This window comes from Anarhichas minor, unplaced genomic scaffold (assembly GCF_050575085.1).
Source record: "Anarhichas minor isolate MPS153535 unplaced genomic scaffold, ASM5057508v1 ptg000138l, whole genome shotgun sequence".
NCBI lineage: Eukaryota > Metazoa > Chordata > Actinopteri > Perciformes > Anarhichadidae > Anarhichas > Anarhichas minor.
In genome coordinates this window covers 91,205-112,077 of record NW_027466584.1, presented here as the reverse complement: position 1 = coordinate 112,077, position 20,873 = coordinate 91,205, and the positions used below count along the sequence as shown (strand labels likewise).

The 20,873-nt window shown below is 42.5% G+C and overlaps 1 protein-coding gene across 1 annotated transcript; it reads right to left on the bottom strand.

The window, feature by feature from the left end:
* Positions 1-485: 485 nt before the first annotated feature.
* tbc1d8 (TBC1 domain family member 8) lies at positions 486-20,244 on the bottom strand. The gene is made up of 20 exons (XM_076085101.1): positions 16,044-20,244; positions 12,236-12,346; positions 12,026-12,144; positions 11,684-11,912; positions 10,978-11,218; positions 9,663-9,870; positions 8,708-8,905; positions 7,833-7,982; positions 7,567-7,717; positions 6,646-6,860; positions 6,199-6,316; positions 5,217-5,502; positions 4,318-4,483; positions 3,971-4,069; positions 3,810-3,878; positions 3,465-3,735; positions 3,293-3,358; positions 2,904-2,990; positions 2,700-2,800; positions 486-2,405 (listed from the first exon to the last, which is right to left on the bottom strand). The coding sequence occupies exons 1-20, from the start codon at positions 16,168-16,170 to the stop codon at positions 2,061-2,063; spliced, it is 3,357 nt and encodes a 1,118-aa protein (XP_075941216.1). The 5' UTR covers positions 16,171-20,244; the 3' UTR covers positions 486-2,060.
* Between the last annotated feature and the right edge of the window lie 629 nt (positions 20,245-20,873).

Below are 20,873 nucleotides of genomic sequence, written 5' to 3'. Positions count from 1 at the left end.
TTTCTGTGAATTTGACTTCAGCGTTAAACATTTTTAGGCCACAGTGGTGATCGTTCTCCAACACTCAGAACATGTGTTTCTAGTCTCTGACAATGTTTCATTGAAACAACCAATCAGTGTTTAAAGCAACAGGAGGAGAGCTAGTAACGTTAGCAGCACCGCTAACGGCTAACCAACAGGATGAGAGCTAGTAACGTTAGCAGCACCGCTAACGGCTAACCAACAGGATGAGAGCTAGTAACGTTAGCAGCACCGCTAACGGCTAACCAACAGGAGGAGAGCTAGTAGCGTTAGCAGCACCGCTAACGGCTAACCAACAGGAGGAGAGCTAGTAACGTTAGCAGCACCGCTAACGGCTAACCAACAGGAGGAGAGCTAGTAACGTTAGCAGCACCGCTAACGGCTAACCAACAGGAGGAGAGCTAGTAGCGTTAGCAGCACCGCTAACGGCTAACCAACAGGAGGAGAGCTAGTAGCGTTAGCAGCACCGCTAACGGCTAACCAACAGGAGGAGAGCTAGTAACGTTAGCAGCACCGCTAACGGCTAACCAACAGGAGGAGAGCTAGTAACGTTAGCAGCACCGCTAACGGCTAACCAACAGGAGGAGAGCTAGTAACGTTAGCAGCACCGCTAACGGCTAACCAACAGGAGAGCTAGTAGCGTTAGCAGCACCGCTAACAGCTAATCCAACGGAGGTTCACTTCAGTTACATGATGATGCCTTCAGGCTCTGCTCAGTGAAAATGAGTACTAGCTGAAGGTACATTATAACGTTATGTGTTCACGTGTCATCTGTAAAATGTAGTTTTGGTGATAAACTTGAATAAATCCAGTAGTTTGAAGGAGATGTGTTCACGTTAATATAAAACAGATATTAGGAAGTTAAAAAGCTCATAATTCATCTCCAACACAACTGTAAAATCGACATTTATTAACTCCTCGCTTCTTTTACTGTAGCTTCTGATTCAAAATAAAAACTTCCCCCAAACAGAAATTAGCTCAACAGGAAATGACGTCAGAGTGAAAAAATGAGGTGGAAACAAAAGTGTAAAGATTATCAGAGAGTTCTGCTTTAGAGAGAAACGACGTCTTTAAACAACGTCTTTGTTTTCTTTTACTCAATCTGTTGCTGTGGGTTATTTTCACAATCATTTGAAAAAATATATTTATTTCGAGGTGCGTGTATTTGAAATCATTTAATATTAAAGAAAGACGTTTACAAAATCAATACAAAAGATCTGCGCGCTAGATTTGTTCGTTCTTTCTGAGGATTGTCGGCTCGACTTCCTAATAAGGCACCTTTTACAATAATAATATAACAGATTCACACGGTGAGTTATAATTAACGCCTTTATCAGTTATAAGCGAGTAATAGGAGACATTCTTTGGGTTGCCAGGTTGTGTAAATCTCCTCCAGCTGTGGTATATCAGGTAACCCGCTCAACATGGAGCGCTTCACCTCTGACCTTCTGGATCAAAAGGTATTTATTAACATTTACAATTAAAAAAAAAAACACTTTAATCTCAATTCATTTCCATTTTTAACTACAGATTATTTAATAACTTTGTCTGTCGCTTCCTATGAAGTAAGAAATGTGCAAAACATACTGATGATATTTATACATTTTAGGCTAATTAGGAAGTGAGACACTCGTCACCTTTTATTAATGAACTTATGAATGAGTCACCAGAGATGTTTCACAACCTGGCAAGTTATTAATGGCTTCTACAGAATTAGTAAATTATTATTGATCGACCTTTAATAAAGTAATTAGTCACAACTTATAAAACACTTGTTTTGAACGGCGCCTCGTTAGAGAGTTTAACATCAGGCCTCATCGTGGTGACGTTAGGAGGCAATAATTACAGTTTCTCCTCAGAGCACAAAGCCATCTTCTGACGCTGCCGTCGATGTGTTGATTGAATTCTGACTCCTTTGTGTTTGTCAGTTCCAGGACAAAGAGTCCAGTGTTACTCCTGATCCAGTGAACGTCACAGTGAACTTGAAGCTTCCGTTCGGTCACATTGTGTCAGACGATCTGACGTTGTGGTGAAATGAGTCACCTGCTCCCCTGCTGCAGAGAGAGCAAACCCGCCCGCTGGTGGTACTGCTTCACTTTGGCCGCCGCCACCTTCAAACACAGATCCACCGGCTCCTCGAAGAAGTTCACCAGCGCCTGTTCGGTGAGCAGCGACGCCAGGATCTGAGCGTAGCTGACCGTCCACTCGCTGCCGTCGTCCTCGGTGGTGGTGACCTCCGACCCCGAGCCGGGGCCGCGGTGGCCGGCCTCACCGATCTGCAGCACGAGACTCGTCACGGTGGCGATGGCCTGGAAGAGCTCGTTCTCCTCCGGGCCGCCGTGGAACATGCTGTAGAGCGTTTTACAGAACTGGATGAACTCGCGCTGTGGAGACGGAGAGGAAGACGGTTTATAGTCGTGTTTTATCACATAATATATCGTTTGGTTTCTTTAAAAGGATGAACTTATGATCAATAAACTAAATGACAGGTTAGCTCTTAAACCACTAAAAAAACAATTATTAGTACTAGAAACATTTTGGAGAATTAATCCCGAGTCAAAAAGTAATTTTGTAAAAATAAGCATGTCATATGATATAAGATGGTGCTGTGTAGAACAGTGTGTTAAAGAGAACACGTGGAGCAGATTGGTGAGATTCTCTCTGCAGGACAACAGCACCTGGTTCATGAGGGGCAGAGGTTTCTCCACATCTCGCTCCCTCTCTTTCACCAGATCCTTCAGCATCTGCTTCAGCTGCTCCTGGTAATCCGTCTGCTCGCCTGGAACACACACGCACACGCACACACACACACGTCCATCTTTAACGCGTCGTTTTGTCTATTTTTGATGTGCGCTAATAAATCGCAGTGTGTTTGTACCAACCAGAGGGCAGATTAACACAGAGGGGTCTGTTTGAGGACATCAGGGGGCTCTTCATCAGGGAGGGGTCATCCTCACTCTCAGTCAGAGCTGCACACACACACACGTTCAACTTTAGCATCACGATATAGGTTATTTAATATCTTGATAAATAAATATATCCAGATATAGAATGTTTTGAGGCAATATAAATATATGAAATAACCACACGGTGAAGTCTATTTATGTCCACACTCCTGTGTGAATAAAATACTTTAATCAAGAACTTTAGTGCTAAATTAACATTAACAGTTTTAAGTGAAATTATAGAGAAAAACACAAATCACAGGATCACAGCTCTGCCAGCAGCTTGAGACTCTCATGACGTCCATGATATGAACAGAATAAATGACCTGGTGGGATGTGCAGACGGTAGAGCAGCCGTATCTTCTCATTCAGCTCTTCACAGTACAAAGTGTCTGAGAGGGAGAGAGCGAGAGACAATAAAGGGTTATTTTATTCATTTATTCATCAATATTTATTCAGGATAATCCCCCTCCCCCTCCTCCTCCCCCCTTTACCTACCCAGCCAGCCTGCAAACTCCCTGAAGGTGACCAGGCTGTCACAGTCCTGGTCCAGCAGGGTGAAGGTGCGGTTGGCCAGCGTGTCGGCGTGCTGGTTGGAGTCTCCGGGCCACGGCGCCAGCAGCCCGTAAAGGCTCTTGAACTGTGGCCGGTCCAGCCGGTACTGCCGCTCCACGTAGGAGCGACCGGAGTCGCCGTGACGCCACGCCGCCGCCTCCGCCGCCGCCGCCGAGCTGCTGTCGCCCCAGTACAGACTGATGAAGTGCTCCGTCTGAGGAGGAGATCGGTATGAACGCACAAAGACACGACCGACACAGGAAACTGGTTTACTGGATGAGAAGATACCTTGAAGAGGTCGTAGACGTCAGACAGGTTCTCTGGAGACATGGAAACATCTGGAGTCACCACCCTCAACTGCACAGAAACAAGGAAGAGATGGAGGAGTGAGACGACGCTGGACTCTGAACGTCAGCCTGAAACACGACGGTGCGCTCGGCTCTGCTCACGGCGTTGTCTTTGGTGGTGTCCTCGTGAGCCTGCAGCACTTGGATTCTGTGTCGACAGCGAAGCCTCTCGATCTGCCTCACCGTGAGGTCTCCGAATTTCTGACGAAGGAAACAACAAAGAGTCACTGGAGGTTCAGGACAACAGCAAACCAGCTGCCATGAGGACATAAAGTAGAGAGGAGCAGCGATGCCTCAAGATAAACTGAAACAGATCTGAAGTCGTCATCATCCGCCCAAAATCCCTCACAGCTCCTCCCTCCACGTCGATAGTATAAATATCATAGTACGTCGTAAACAGGACGCACTTTATTAAGATAACTTAAAGAGGAGCTGTTTGTGCGTCTGACCTCGTAGGACTCGTTGATGAGGTCGCTGATGTTTGTGTTTCTCACAGCGGGAATATCAGTGCCGCTGCTGCTGCTGGTGGTGGTGGTGCTGGTGGTGCTGGTCTCTGCAGCAGGCGGCGAAGACTGAGGACACGACGACTCTTCACTTCCAACCTGATCCAGAAAACTACAAGAAACAGAGTTTATTTTATAAACTTACAAATACATCATCGCATACACAGGAAATAGAAATAGACACACAAGCCATGAGAACATAATGAAAAGAAAGAGGTGTAGTGCATCTTCAAAGCCAGGAAAAATTTAAATAATAAAAAAGAAAGTATCTTGTACTGAAACAGATTTATTCAAAGTTTTTTTCTTTTTAAGGGAATAATTAAGAAAAAGCTTTTACATCTAGAGAAGGTAAAAGGGGAACAAATGTAAATAATAATTAGGAATATTTGTATTCGGCTTCACAGTTACAGTGAGATATTTGGAAAATCAAGATATGGATAAGTTAATATATACACATACACAGCTGTTCAATTTAATATTTTAACTAAATATCTCCTTCTCCTTTCAATGAATTGAAAAATGATTTAAAGTTTTCTGCAAACAGAAAAGCTTCCTGAAATCATCCAGACACGATGCAAACTTTTATTAAAAAGGACAAAAAACTTCTTCTTCTACTTCTAGTTATTAGATACATGAGCGATAAAGCATCGCCCCCTAGTGGATAAAGAGCTACTAACACGTTAATGCCTTAACATCACAGATTGAACCTCTCAGGTGTTTTTACTATTAGAATTAGATGTAATCATATTTTAAAAAAGCTTTTTATTTTCAGTGAAATTTGCCCGACCACACAATATTATAAGATTAATAATATTAGTTAGTATTAATAACACAAGTGTGTCTACCCTGTGAGAATCATGAGGGCCTGTCCGTCGTCCGTGCTGGCGGAGAGCTGCGCGGCGTTGGCCTCCAGCGCCGCCAGCCCGAGCTGGAAGATGGCTTTGATCCCGTGGAAGAAGAAGCAGTCGACCACGCAGACGGCGCTGTGGAAGGGAAGGACGCTGAGGAAGAGGGTGAGGAACCAGGAGAGGGAGACGGAGGAGAGAGTGGAGAGGTCCGGCACGTGTTCGGCCAGCTCCGGCAAACGCTCCCGGATCAGCTGCTCGAACACCGACTGGTCCACCTGAGCTCCTGCAGAGAGGGGGGAGGGGGGGGGGGGGGGGGGGGGAGAGAGAGAGACAGTGTGTGAGAGAGGGTGAGATCCTTTAACCCTTTATTTCTATATGCGTATCTATAAGATAAACTGTAGATATCAATAACCTCGAGGGATCGATCAGTAAAGGTTTCTGATGGAGCAGGTTGTTTTCACCACTAGATGGCAGCAACAGCTGAACATTCAGTCTGAGTTGTTGATTTATATGATGAATTACAATCTGCTTAAAAATATGATGTTCATGTGACTTCATTTTAATATTCTCAACAAAAACAAACAATTAGGAAGTATTGACTGAAGACAGTCTGATTATCTAACATCTGTTATGATTCTGTATTTACTAATGTGGTCGACATGCTTTGTTGTTTTTATCTCTTCTGCGTTCAGGAAACTGTTAATAATAAAAGAGATTAAATAACTGCAGCCTCAAATCAATGCTCCCACTATAACTTCTCAGGAGGATAAACACAAACATCTATTACTGATAAGGAAGAGGAAATTGTTTTAAAAGTGCTTCACAAACACAGGAAATGAGGCTGAAAATAATCCGTCTGGCGTCCGATCAGCTGCCAAAACAACCACAAACAACCAAACACACGGCGGTTACGTGACTTTGAACAAGGAGCAGCTTGCTGGAGGTAAATGCAGCGCAACATTGACCTCTGACCCCTCACCTATGACCCTGCGGTTGAAGTAGTCCGGCAGCATCCTCTCACAAACGGCCACCAGCAGCCAGAAAGCTTCTTCTTCTTTAGCGTAGAGCAGCAGCACCGACGCCAGGATGTTCATCGACTGAGGGAGACGAGGAGGGAGGAAGAACAAACACCAGGGTCAGAGGTCCTTAAAACCAGGAAGAGGTCTCAGTCTCTAGTTTCAAGTCTTCTTCAATACAGCATGATGTTCATTTAGTACATTATGGTCCATTTAGAGTCAAACAGACCATAAAGCAGGGGATGCTTTAGGGCGGGGCTACAGGTGATTGACAGATTGCATTTCTTCTCCTACACCAGTGTAAATATAATATTTATCCTTTATAAAGTTTAGTATGAGGTCTTATCAGTAGGTAGGATTTGGTTTGTGTGTTAAATACAAAACTATTAAATAGAATTTATGTATTCTACCTGACAGTATCCGATCTTAGGGTTGCGGTGAGCGTAGGCGGTGAGGACTCGTCTCAGTGCAGCGATGCCGGTGGGGTTCTGGAAGGCCGGGTGGTCCGGCAGCGAGCGGTGAAGGTCTCGCTCGATCTCGTCCGTGGCCAAGCTGCTGTGACCCATCGACTTCTGCACCATGCTGGTGTAGTAACCCTGATGGGACTCCAGCTCCGAGGACGCGTCTGCCATGACCACAAGTAGAAATAAGCAAAAACAATATACATAACGTAACTCAACGCACACGCCAACGGCTAACGCTAACTAGCTCTCCTCCTGCGGATCTCAACACATATTTGTTGTTCACAATGTATCAAGAAAAGAACCGTGTTTAAGCAACAGACTGTTTATAAGAAGAGGACGTAGTCGTCGTGATGTCTCTCGTTGGTTTGTGGATGTTTTGAAGCCTCCAGTTCTGCGATTTCGCCGTCTTGTTTTTTTTTGCAACCAGTGAACAGGAAGTGACAATATCTGGACTGAGGAGTGACGTAGAGACGCCGTATCCGTCTCTACCAGAGACGGATACGGCGTCTCTACGTCACTCCTGTCAATCACTGTGTAGCCCCGCCCTAAAGCATCCCCTGCTTTATGGTCTGTTTGACTCTAAATGGACCATAATGTACTAAATGAACATCATGCTGTATTGAAGAAGACTTGAAACTAGAGATTGAGACCATAAACTCATGTTTACAATGTTTACTGAGGTAATAAATCAAGAGAGAAGTAGAGTCATTTTCTCATAGACTTCTATACAACCAGAGGAGTCGCCCCCTGGTGGACACTAGAGAGGATGCAGCTTTAACACATGAAGCTTTCACTTCACTGTTCAGAACCAGAGGTTGCCTCCTGAACTGAATCCTACACATCTCTTTAACTTCTCTCTTTTCTTACCAGAAAGCGTCATCCACAGCTCCCCTCGCAGCGACTCTGGTATCCCCATGGCTACGAGTCTCTGGATCTTGTCTGTGCGGAACATGTGGACGCCGCGACCGAACTCGGTGAAATGATCCTCCCACAGACGCTCCTTCAGCTGCTCTGTGCTCTGTAAAATACAAACATCCATTAAAAAAAATACAGGAGGGATCAACATGTTGGCTTTTTAACTCTTGAATCAATCAAACGTCTGTAAATGTGAGTTTGACTCGAGGCGTCTCCACCTTGCTGCCGTTGGTTCCGGGTTGGTTTAGGTGGAAGGCCGTCATCAGAGCCTCGCTGTTGACGGTGTTACGCAGAACCTGCTCCTCTATCTCCTCTTCGTCAGAGGGACCGGTGTCGTAGTAGAAGGTGTAGTAAGGCGTCGGGGAGCTCTGAGCACAAACGTGAGGATTTCAGAACTAATTCATTTTAACATTAAAAGCTTCCCGACGTCGACAGAAGAGTAAATGAAGGTCTGCTTCAAACATGTAAAATCAGCAGAATATGAACAAGATGAAGTCTGAAACAGTTCAAGTAAACGTTGTTGCATGTTATTATGGAGTCACAGGAGAGCCATGAAAAAGAAAAGTCTGTAAAAGAATAAGGAAATAAATGTGGAAAAATTAAGAGGAATAAATAAGTCAATAAAAATAATGCAGAAATATAAAGAAAAATAAATAAAATAAATAAATGTGTAAATATAAAGACAAATAAGAAAAAAATGTATATGCATTTTAATTTACTTTGTTAATTTATTTCTGTATATATGTATTACAATGTTGTAGAGAAATATAAATGTATTCATTTCTGTATATTTTAATGTTTTTATCTATTTATATTATACGATTGTTTTCCTTTATTTAATCTTCTATTTGTTTAGCTTTAATTTTGCACATTTTGTATTTTTTTTAAATTTAATTTATCTCTCTTTATATTTCCACATTTATTTTCTTATTCTTTGACAGATGTATTCTTCTTTATGGCATCCTATGACTCCATCTCTCATACCCCTCTCTCTCTCCCTCCACTTCCAGTCTTCTTCTACACTTTCATCTGTAGACGGCGTGACGTGCACCCCCCCCCCCCTCCATACAATGCTCTGTAACTGTAGACGCACCACGCTCCTCTTGCCGTCCCTCCTGCTGCGGAACATGGAGCGTTTCCACTGCAGAGCTCGGAGTCTGGAGTTCAGGTTCTCCACCAGCTCGTCTCGGTCCTGCAGCTCGATCAGCTGGAAGGCCTTCTTCATCCGGACGCTCACTATGACGGGGTTCGGAAGCAGGCTGGTGCTCTCCGCCTTCTCTACGGACAACACCTGAGGAGAAAGGACGAGGCGTCAGGACAGCAGGCCGGCTGAGGGGGAGGAGACTAAACTAGAACTACAAAGAGAATACAACAAGAAACGATCAGATTATGAATTAACTTGGTTCGATTCTCAGTTCATCAACATTTTTTAAATGATAATGAAATATATATATTATTTAGACATAAACATGCTAAATATAAATAATGTGGCGACTTCTCCTTTAATGTGAACATTACGAGACTGAGTGTGTTACTCTTTAACCAGCAGCAGGCCGAGTAAACACAGACTGTTTACACACACACACACACACACACACACACACACACACACACACACACACACACACACACACACACACACACACACACACACACACACACACACACACACACACACACACACACACACACACACACACACACACACACACACACACACTGTTATTTATTACCTCAGGAGAGGTTTAAAGGCACCAAAACAAAATGATGTTTCCTCCTACGTACCCGCCGACACACTGCTTTATTTTATTTAAAATACATCTCAAGTACAAAATGACTTCAGTTCAATTATTCAGTTCAGTTATAATCATCTTTCTTAAATGAAGTACTGTATTTTAAGATAAACATTTTTCAAAAGCTTTCCTTATCACAGTGTTGTGATGGACCACTGACCCTGGTATTTACTGGTAACCCCCCGTGTTTTTATTTGATTCCTTTAAAACAGCCGATTGTCCGGCTGATGGACAGGTGACCTCAGGTTCCCGTACCTCTGACAGCGGGATGAGGAGGATGCAGCTGCCTTCCTCTCGGCCGGAGAAGCACAGGTAGCCGTCGGTGGTGTAGAGGGTCCCGGCCGTGTGGCAGCGTGCGTGGGGGGTCCACATCGAACACGAGGCCACCTCGTGGAGCCGCTCACCACGAGGGAGCCGGAACAGAGCCAGGACGTACTCCCTCAAAGCCTGCTCCTCCAGGATCCTGGGGGCGGGGGGGGGGGGGGGGGGAGACGATGAGGGGGAAGAGTTAGGCGGTGACACGAGGATGAAGACACCGGGCCAACCTTTGAGTCTTCAGGTTCAGTCAGAGGTAATAAATCAAGAGAGAAGTAGAGTCATTTTCTCATAGACTTCTATACAACCAGAGGAGTCGCCCCCTGGTGGACACTAGAGAGAATGCAGCTTTAACACATGAAGCTTTGGCTTCACTCTTCAGAACCGGAGGTCGCCTCCTGGTCTGGATGGATACGAGGACTCAGCAGCAGACTGTCCTGCTTCACTAGAAGCAAAAGTCTGTTTTAACCACTTTTTCTCAGATTTTACTATTTCACATTCAGTGAGATGAGTTCTCTCTCCATTCTGGACTTCCTGAGGTTTCTGTTTTGTTCTCTTGCGTGTACTTTTCATTTCTCCTTCCTCTTTTCAGTTTCCATCTCTTCACTTCGGCACGCTCAGATCTCCGGAGAAGACAGTTTCTATTCACAGGTATCTGTTGTGGTCGGCTAACCGCTCAACCATCTGCTCTGCAGCTCAGCAGCTCTCTTTGAACTGGTTTTGAGGTTTTTACGTCGACAGAAATATGTTTGAAGAGTTCAATACATAAAACACGGAGAGCCTCCATTTTCTTGTTCAAATTTGGTAACAGTTGTGGAAACTTGAAAACATGTTGGAAATATAGATTCCAGTGTTAAATTATCAGAGAATTCAACTTGTTTTTTATGATGCATGTCTTTATAACTGTGTTGTTCTGCACTACAGACATGTTCTAGTTCTCTCTACTTCTCGTCGTGATGGTTCTGTTTCCATAGAGGAAAAGAACTTACAGAGAGAAACGAGGCAACAGAGAGAAAAATGTGACGGGAGCGAACAAAGGCCTAAAGCTGCTGGATGTTCAGCCGCATTTCCAACAGGAAGTTGGTGGTGATTTAAGTCCTGGGACTCATTTTCAAGGAGCTAAAAGGTTCCTTCAGCCCGTGGTTGTCTCTGTTAACATAGCGGCCTGAAGTCTGGCAGATTATGAGCTGATTTAGGCCCCCGACCGGGCCGGAAAAGTGTTTCATAGTAACAGAAACCAGAACCACTGACTGACCTCTTGGTGATGCGGGCCGGCTGCTGCAGGACTCGGTCTATCTCCAGGCCCTCGCTGTCCAGCAGCCGCCTGATGGCGATGTCAGCCAGCTGACCTATGACCCCGAACGCCTCGTCCGGGTTCAGGAACATCGAGAACTCCCTCTGCCGCCGCCGCGTGTTGATCCGGACGGCCTCCGTCATCAGACCGGTGGAGACCCGCTCCAACTGCGTCACCTCCGCCCAGGGAATCACCAACTTCACTGGAAGAGAAACAACAGAGAGAGAGTGAAATATCGAGTTTCTGACCGCATCGTAGTGCAGCTATCTTTCTACAAATCAATTAAACTCTTTTTGTGAATGAAAAGATGCCACAAGAAACAGACTTTTGTGTCACGATAAGCAAGAAGTGAGCTCTGCTGGTAAGAAGTTTGGGAGGATGAAGAGCAGCTTTAAAATAAGACCTGAAACACAACTTAAACTAAAAAGGTTTGGTTGCTTTTAACTGAAATAATCAGTGTTTGCTCTTATTATTCTGAGGAATATCCAGTTTATTCACACGTTCATAGTTTCTGCAGTGAAGCAGTGAATTGTTCTGCAGGAGTCGGTTCGTTTTGAACTTTTTTCCGACACAGCGTGCATAAATATGAATATTATAATAATCTCCCAGTTAGCGCCTTCAGTCTCCTGGTCTTTGAAAGTCAGAGCCCTCACTTTGGTGTACAGACCTTCCTTCCCCAGCAGGAAGGAGTAGAAGGCCGCGTGGTTGATGCTGAGGTAGAGGAAGCCCTGCCGAGGCACCCGGCCCTTCCAGCAGCAGCAGGAGTAGTACGTCACCAGCTTCTCCGACGACGGGAGGCCGAAGTGCAGCTCGAACTTCAGCAGCGCCTCCCTGAACTTGTCCGGCTCGTCCTCCTGGGCGGCCTGGCGACCCCCGACCTCCTCGGCAATGAGGCCCTACGGAGGAGGAGGGAACGTATGCTCATTCATCAACTGAATCCCCTTTTTCAACCCACAGACGAAAAGCTTTTATCAGAACATGTCAGATGATCCTCTGGCAGGTTTCTCACCCTGACTTTTCCTTTGACAAAGCTGGCCACATCCTCTTTATTCTCAAACACAGACAGAGAGTGAAGCAGGTTGTGGACCAGCCAGTCCCAGTGCTTGTTCACCTCCTCTACGGCGGCTCCTGAGGGACAAACAGAACAGAGAGTCAGAGGAGAGGACAAACCGAGACTAAACACAACCACACCAAAAGGAATGCCGGTGGTTCAGCTCACCGCTGGCGACGACCCAGCTGATCTGGGAGCCGGGGACCTGGAGGAGGACGCGGAAGGGTGAAACCCGGGCATTGGAGTCCAGCACCGTGTCCAGAGCCCCCACCAGCAGACCTGCAGAGACGACACCACCGCAGAGAGTCAGGGCACTAACAGAGACCAAGTCGATGTTAGAGAAACTCATTGAGAGAAAACGTCCTTTAAAGAGATGTTTAGTTAAATTACAGACATTTAGAATCTAAAGACTCTACAGGTGAATAGGGTCAAACAATGTATGTTATGTTTAAATATGCAAATGAGGCATTCTGTAACAGTAACTTTTGGTGAATTTAAGAGAAATCTACAGACGCAAACAGACAAAGTAGTAAAATAAATGTTTTCTTTCCTCTAGTCTGAAAGAAGACGAGTTATGGAAGAAAAGATCAAAATCAACCTGCATTTCAAAGGTCTGACTGAACCAGATCACCATCTCTGCTCCACAGAAAGAGTGTTTACATGTTGAGGAGAGGAAGAGCGATCAGTGTCAGCTCTCCTGCATACCGGAGCTCGACTTTACGAGATCTAACTCAACAGCTTTACAGGTTGTCGGCCTGTAAAACCTGCAGGGAAACTTCCAGCAGCTGATTGGATGAACCATCTGTCAATCAAACTCTTAGTGAAGAAAATTTGGACTTTTAACACCATAACCGTACACACTGTTTTCATGCCACATAATAATAAATGATCCGCCCTCTGATCTGCATGGAATGGTGAGATAGCGACAGATTCATAAGCTCCAGTGGAGATGTGAGGAGATTAAGGTTCCTCCCTCTGGCTCTCAGCCTAATGTAAACCGCATGTGAGAGTCAGAGTCGACCTGCCTGGAGCTCTGAATCCGGCAGCCGGGCAACACAAAAGCATCCGTCTGTCGACACAAAGCCCCGAAGAGATTCACACCAAACCTTCCAGAGAGAGGAGTCAGCGTGAATCATCGCCTCCTTTCTGCTGAGAGGGAACACAGCTCATGAGGAACACAGGTCTGCCCTCACAGCGACAGCACTGGCATGTCCATTCTGCTCTTGAACGCATCAATTATCTGCTTGTCTTTTTCTTGTGTTTAAAGTCAAATACAGGAACATTAAAGATAAGCAGAAAGTTAGAAATAAACACAGAGACTGGTGAGACTGGGACTGATCGTTGCCCATCCCTTCTCAGAAATCCTGATGAAAGCGTCTCATCACTGGCGTGTTTTCACAGCTTTGAGCCAATGTTGAATTTCAGTTTATGCTTGAATCTTTACAGCTAGAAACACATTAAAAGCAGTCAGACCTGAGCTATGAACCAGACTTTGCTCCGTGCTGTGTGTCCAGGAGAGAGAAGCTCGTTTAATTAGTTAATGTTGAACGACGGGACAACAGGACTTGACCCTTCACCCGTCTCCTTATGGTAACAAACACATACACAAGTAAAACCCCGGCCAGGAAGTTCCTACTGTTCTGTTTTATGAGGAGCGCTCTGGCCGGGTTTCCCCACAGGGAGGGAGGATAAAGAAGACACGAGCTGGTTGCCTGGTTTATGGACGTGTGGTGTCCCTCGTTACGTAAATCTACTGTACAGACAATGTGTCCAGAGAAGCCTGTCGTACGGACCCAAAAACACAGAGAGGAAGCCAGAAAGAGGAAACGGCAAACATGGAGAGAGCCGCAACTCACAGCGGTGGGAAGCTGCAGCTGCAAACAGCACACACGTGTGTAACTATGGTGGAGGAAGTAGTCAGATATTTTAGTAAAAGTAGCAAGTGTAGAAATACTTTGTTACAAGTGCTGCGTTCATACTCTTAATTAAGTAAAAGTATAAAAATATTAGTATCAAAAATACACTTAAAGTTACTACAAGGAGCTTTAATTTAGTTTTGCGCCCCCTGTGGACTAACGTGGTAGTGTCTCTGAGCACCAGAGTCTCTTTAGAAAACCTCTCATTCTACTGCAGCAGGTCTGACAGTCTGCTCCTCTCAGTCCTGGTTCTGGTTCTCCCGTGCCTCCCTTCCCTCCAGTGGGTCCAGCAATACATCCTGGGTCTCCAGCAGCGTGGTGTTGGTGTTGGCTCCCAGAGAGGAGAAGCTCTGCTCCTGGAGGAGGAGGAAGAGGAGGAGGAGGCGCTGCTGCTGCCGGGAGCTGAGCTCTCCTCCTCCCTCCGGAGCTCCAGATCTGGGTCTGTCCACGGTGGACCGGTCTCTGCTGGAGGATCTGGGTCTGTCCACGCTGGATCGGTCTCTGCTGGAGTCTGAGCTGTAGGAGGGATTTCACCAGAATCTGACCCGGTGGCTCCGATGACGAGCATTAAGAATAACTCTATAGAAACAGACCATCTTCTCTCTGGTGGTCTCTTTACTGATGGAGGTCTGATAGAGGACCAGGACTAAACTGAGACTGGTTCAGGACCAGTTGAAAGTTCCTTAAATGAACGGAGGCGATGGACCAAACAGTGGATGAACAGAGGGAGGAAAAGGCTAAACTGTAAAATTATTGATATAATAAAAATAACTGACAGGCAACTAAAGAAAAGTTAAGTTTGGGAAACTAAACAAAGTTAGGTTTATTCAACTAAACAAACGGTTTTAGGCCACAAAATCACTTATTTAGGTTTATGAAAAACATTATTGTTGGGCTCAAAATAACTATGACAGTTAGGCAACAACAAGTACAGGCAACAAAACAAAAGTTAGTTTTAGAAAAAAGTCACGAACATTAGGCAACAAAACCAAAACACCAGAACCACAACACCCCGAAACATTCGACATCCAGAGTTGCTTTTTAGATACTAAAGACCAGGAGAAGAGTTCAGAGAGTGAACTGTGAGCAGCGTGAAGTTAATTAAACCAAAATGTAGTGACTAGCTGTTGGTGACGTTCTCTTCTCCATATTTCTGAGAGCGGCTGGAGTTTTGACCCTTCAACAACTGAGCAGGAAGGTGTCACTCTGCTTCTAATCTTTGCTCTGAGACCTGAGTGAAACATTTATACAGGAAGTGAGAACGTTTGGATATGACACAAAAGGACTTTAGAGAAATGTTTGTCTGGTCTTTTCACAGAGAACTGAAGAGAACTGTTCTCAGTGTTTCAGAACAAACCTCAACCAGCTGTGAGTTTTTTAAATAATCTAGAATATAACTTATTTATAATAAATCAAATGTACATTTAACATCCTAGATGTCTATTTAATTTAGTTAAATTATCTCCACTTCTTGAAACATAAACTAATATTTTACCATTTCTGTTCTGTTTGTGATCTTAATATTTGACACATTTACATCATAAGCTTTAAGACATGAACAGAAACCAAATATTTAGATTCTGCCTGTTTTAACTTTACTCTATTAGTATAAAAGTATTAGAATTATGACATATGACATACATGTATATCTCATATGTGTAACTTGTTGTTGCATAGTTCTTTTCCTGGTGTTTTCTGGTTTAAACACGGATGTTCTTGCAGTGTCACTGATGTAAAACACTACATTGATGTAAAACACTGCAACTATATTGTTACATTGATCTGGATTTGGCCCACAGTGAAGTAGTTTGGCACCTCTTGGTAACAGACTGTAGTAATGCTGAACAGGGACTTTCCCGTGAACGCTGTGATTTAAATCATCCAGAATGTCCCTGAAGTTTGGTTCAGCAGACCTTGTTAACTCTTTAATCTTTCTCTTTAGGATGCCTTGTGATTTGTATTCCTGTTGTTTCTATGCTTGTTTGTTTGTTGTTGTTTACCAGTCAGTCTGTGCTGGTTCTTTACCTCCTCTATGGTGTTTAAAGTAGGTTTTTCTTTACCTGTGATCCGTCCCGTCGGCTCCCCGTGACCTCTCCTCCTCTGCAGGAGGAAGAAGTCGTTGCTCCTCTCGGTCACCCAGAGCTTCAGAGCGTTTTTCAGCAGAACTTCCTCCGGGTTCAGCCACATGTTTTACTTCCAGCAGGGAGTGGACCTGGAGGAATGCCCTCCGCGGTCTCGGTCCTCTGCAGCGGCGGTGCGCAAAGTTTCTCCTCCGCCCGTCCTGCGGCTCTGGAGCGGCCTGGTCGGTGCTACAGGTGCGTGGTTTCGGGTTGATCCATGAGTCTTATCCTGCGGCCCCCCGACAGCTGCAGGTTTCACACTTCCTCTCCTCGCGTCTGCTCCTTCACAGCCGATTCACGGCAGCTGTAGCCTACACGACCACCAGAGATCGTCTATTTGAGGTAATGACTCACTCTGTAGCTGAATCTGGTTACTGGGGATTCTTTTTTATGTATGAAGATTACTTTAAGTTTTCGAACCCATAATCACAAATCATCACAATAACACGTTGCATTTTATTTATTTTTTATATTTAGGCTCAAGAACATTTAAGGCATTCTCCAATGACAACATTTATATTCATAAATAAAATAATGTTAACTCTGTTTCCTGGACAGTCTATCACATATCTTATATTTTGTTAAATGTTTCTGTTGACTCTCATTGTTTGAAGTTGTAATAAGTAGCTTATATTCACAAAAATCATAGAAATATATAACTGTCATTAGTTGTTTTTTTTGTCTTTTTGGAACAAGAATGCACAACTTTTATTTTTATTTTTAACTCATTTTAATTGAAAAAAGTAAAAACAAAAAATCATAAACTGAATCTGAAAACCGTCTTCATTTTCAACATGAGTAAATAATCTGAACTTGAATTAACTGAAATAGTTAAAAGGCTCAATAAGTAGGATTTTAAATGTTTAGCGTGATGATAGTCTGTAAAAAGACACATCCATTGTTTTATGGGGATTGTCTCATTTTTCCACAAACAAAAACAAAACATGGGACAATCACGCATAATAAATGTTAATAAGGGCTTTAAAATATAACACCTACTCCGATTGAATCTTCAGTTTCTTCTGTGCTGCACAAAATCAGCATTGTTTTGATCGTGCAAAGTGTTACTGTAAAGTGTTACTGTAAAGACTTGTTGGCATTTTGCAAAGAGGAACATTTTCACTGGAATTACTTTAGTTTAAGCAAATCATTCTATTATTTATGTTTAGTTCTAGATATGGAAACATCTGCAACAAACAGCCTTATGTAACACATTGACTCATCTCAAAACACAAGAAGTTTTAGTCTACACACAAAATATATTAAGTATGATTACGATGAATATACAAATAATTAACAATCACAATCTCAGACAATATGCCGGTCAGAATATATAAATATTGACAATAATGTTAATAATAATTGAAGAACAACATAAAGTTACTTAATAAACTGAAGCCAAGAAAGTTGACCAAACTAATTATAATGTATTATATTATTATTCTGTAAATATGGAACTGAAACATGACGTACTGATTACAAAAGAACAACAGAAGGAGAGAAAAACATTCACGTGCAACGAAAACAAAAACAAGACACTCAGGTGAAGTTTGTGGTTCCTGAGAAACAGGTACAGAGTGAGAGCTCCTCCTTTTATTTTCTTTCCGCATTTCACCAACTTTTCCCTTCCGACAGTTCCGGCAGAGAGTCGCAGGCCCTCCTGTGATTGGCTGACTCGGTGCTCAGGTGCTCAGCGCGTTAATTATCCACAAAGGTTCATTGTTTGAATTCAGACCGTTTATCAAGTCAAAGAAGGCTCTAAATATTACTATTACTCTCTCTGCTTAGTTCCATTACTGCTGACTACTGACTGGTAAATTAAACAGCATGTTACTTTAAAGGTCTTAGGAAGATTTATTATATGAATTTATTTATATATGACAGCAAATAAGAAGCAAAACATGACACAGCTGATTGTCGATTCTAGTTATCATCATTTAAAACTAATAGACTTCCAGAGGCAGCAAAAGAAATAAGGATTAAAAATCAAACATTGTGGATTTTCTGAGACGTCACTTCTCAACAATCTAAAATCAAATGGAAGCAATCTTCACATACATTAGAATGAATCTCTTATTCTACTGTCAGAATGTTATGGACAAAATCATAAATTGTTTTAAATTAAATTAAATTAAGCTTTATTGACATGAAAGTTTCAGAAATAAACAATGTTTCCAAAGTACAAAAAAGTACATATAATATTAATATTAATATTAACACAACAGAGTATTTTTAATCTTGAAAGCTCGTTAAACTCTTTGAAATCTGGGATTACAGTTGAAAATAAATGTTCCTTATCTCATCGAGTGTTTTACATGTTAGGAGGAAGTGCTTCTCTCTCAAACAGGGTTTTCTTTGGTGGCCATGCTTTTTGTTTCTTCCTGTTTAGTGTACTTTAATTTGCCATTAATGAAACAAGCCACATTGACACGCACTGAGGCTTCTGGTGAACCATTTTATGAATCCACTTCTGATAAGTTCAGACCAGCAATGAATACAAACCAGATATTCATTTTGCTCAGAGCGGTGTGAAGAAGAGGAAGTAGAAAAAGAGGAAGTTAAGTGAAACTGGTCGGAGCTTAAATTAGATCTCAACATGGTGAACCAAAGATTTCACATGAAGACAGTCCTGTTAGCTCCATTTAATACGTTTAAATCCGGACTTTAAAGTGACTGATAGGAACCTTTATCTGGTCCTGAACCAGTCTCAGTGTAGTCCTGATCCTCTATAAGAGTCTATATGAACCAGTCTCAGTTTAGTCCTGGTCCTCTATATGAACCAGTCTCAGTGTAGTCCTGATCCTCTATATGAACCAGTCTCAGTTTAGTCCTGGTCCTCTATATGAACCAGTCTCAGTTTAGTCCTGGTCCTCTATATGAACCAGTCTCAGTGTAGTCCTGATCCTCTATCAGACCTCCATCAGTAAAGAGACCATCAGAGAGAAGATGGTCTGTTTCTATAGAGTTATTCTTGATGCTCGTCATCGGAGCCACCGGGTCGGATTCTGGTGAAACCAGATGAACTCATGCAGGTTCACCAGAACCTCCTTCGTGTCTTGAGTTAATACAAGTCAGCATTTAGTCGGACTAGTTTACCTGATAACAAAACAGAAAAACCCTTGTTGGCCAAAGTTGTGCATCCTGGGTATTTGAAGGGAAAGAATTTAAACAAACCAAATATGAAAATATTACCAGTCATGATCAATAAAGCCATAGACTGTGGTGGAGCGGGGGGGCAACTGGAATACGATTATAAGGTGATCTTTGAGACTTCTGTACATTGTTATCAATGTAACATCTATAAATTCACCTCTGTTTTAAATACTAAATGTATGGTATACTGCAGTGGAGCTGGTGAACATGTTCTCTGTAGGGCTGAGCCACATCGATCAATGTCAGCAAACATCCCAGAATGATTTAATGCAAACACATTAAGGTATCAAACACGCATTACTACTTTACAGTTAAATATTTAACCTTTATTCCAACATGAAAAAAAGCAGAAAATAACACTTTGATAAACACGTCAGGACATTTTATTATAGTCTCATTATAATATAATAATATATATATATCATATAATAATATATATAGTATAATAATATATATATATCATATAATATCCTGTATAATATAATAATATTCACTATAATATAATAATGTATATCATATAATAATATATATATCATATAATAATATCCTGTATAATATAATAATATTCACTATAATATAATAATGTATATAATATAATAATATATATATCGTATAATAATATTCACTATAATATAAAACACACACATATATATATAAATATGTATTTATAACTATACATCATGTCTCAGCAGGTGCTTCATGTCCCTCACTCCCTACCTGTCCGTGCTGGATCTGTCCCCGTTGTTTTAAAAAGCTAAATAAGTTATTAGCATGACGTCATCCAGCTAGCCAAACCTGTCTGGTGTTCAGCTAGTGGAGAAGCTTCATGTGCTGCTTCCCTTTGCTGCTAGTCTGCTGTCTGGTTGTGAGGTCAGGCTGATCTGATATCAGCTCTTTGGCCTGAAGTTTCTCCTCAAAGTTCTCCTCTCAAACTGGTCTTGGGGTAGGATCGCTTCCGGTTTCAACTTCCGGTTCAAGTGAGGATCGCTTCCGGTTGAAACCGGTTCAATAGCCTTCAATTAGCCTACTTTAATATATATATATATATATATATATATATATATATATATATATATATATATATATATATATTAAAGTAGGCTAATGCAGTTTCACAGTTAATACTAATAACAATAATATTAACAATAATAAGTAATTTAAGGGTATCTATTTATTTATGCAGTAATGATAAGAACTAATATTTGTATCTAATATATTTTTTTGCTATATTTTAGATGATATACAATATATAACTATATATATATTTTTTTTCTTGGTCTTTCTCCACCTGTTATCGAGAATAAATAGACCAACTTAATAGTAAGTGTGTGTGTGTGTGTGTGTGTGTGCGTGCGTGCGTGCATGCGTGCGTACGTGTGCGTGTGTGTGTGCGCGTGTGTGTGGTGTGTTTACGCACCTGTCTGCTCTCGCTCTCAGCAGCCACAAATGGAATGCTGCGCTGACACTCCTTATTGGGTCATATGTGAGAATCACCCGGAAGTTGGTGTCGCTTTTATTATTGTCCTACCCCCACAACGCATGAGTTCCTCAACTTTTTATACAGAACTTTCCACCATAAAATATGTAGAAATATACTGTTTGTGTTCGTTTTAAGAT

What these genes read in the sequence shown, in the direction of transcription:
- tbc1d8 (XM_076085101.1), bottom strand. Translation starts at nt 16,170, where the DNA reads ATGTGGCTGAACCCGGAGGAAGTTCTGCTGAAAAACGCTCTGAAGCTC. An exon ending in GCCGACGGGACGGATCACAG is followed by an intron (nt 12,347 to 16,043) that starts GTAAAGAAAAAC and finishes TCGTCTCTGCAG; the next exon opens with GTCTGCTGGTGGGGGCTCTG. An exon ending in CAGCTGGGTCGTCGCCAGCG is followed by an intron (nt 12,145 to 12,235) that starts GTGAGCTGAACC and finishes TTTGTCCCTCAG; the next exon opens with GAGCCGCCGTAGAGGAGGTG.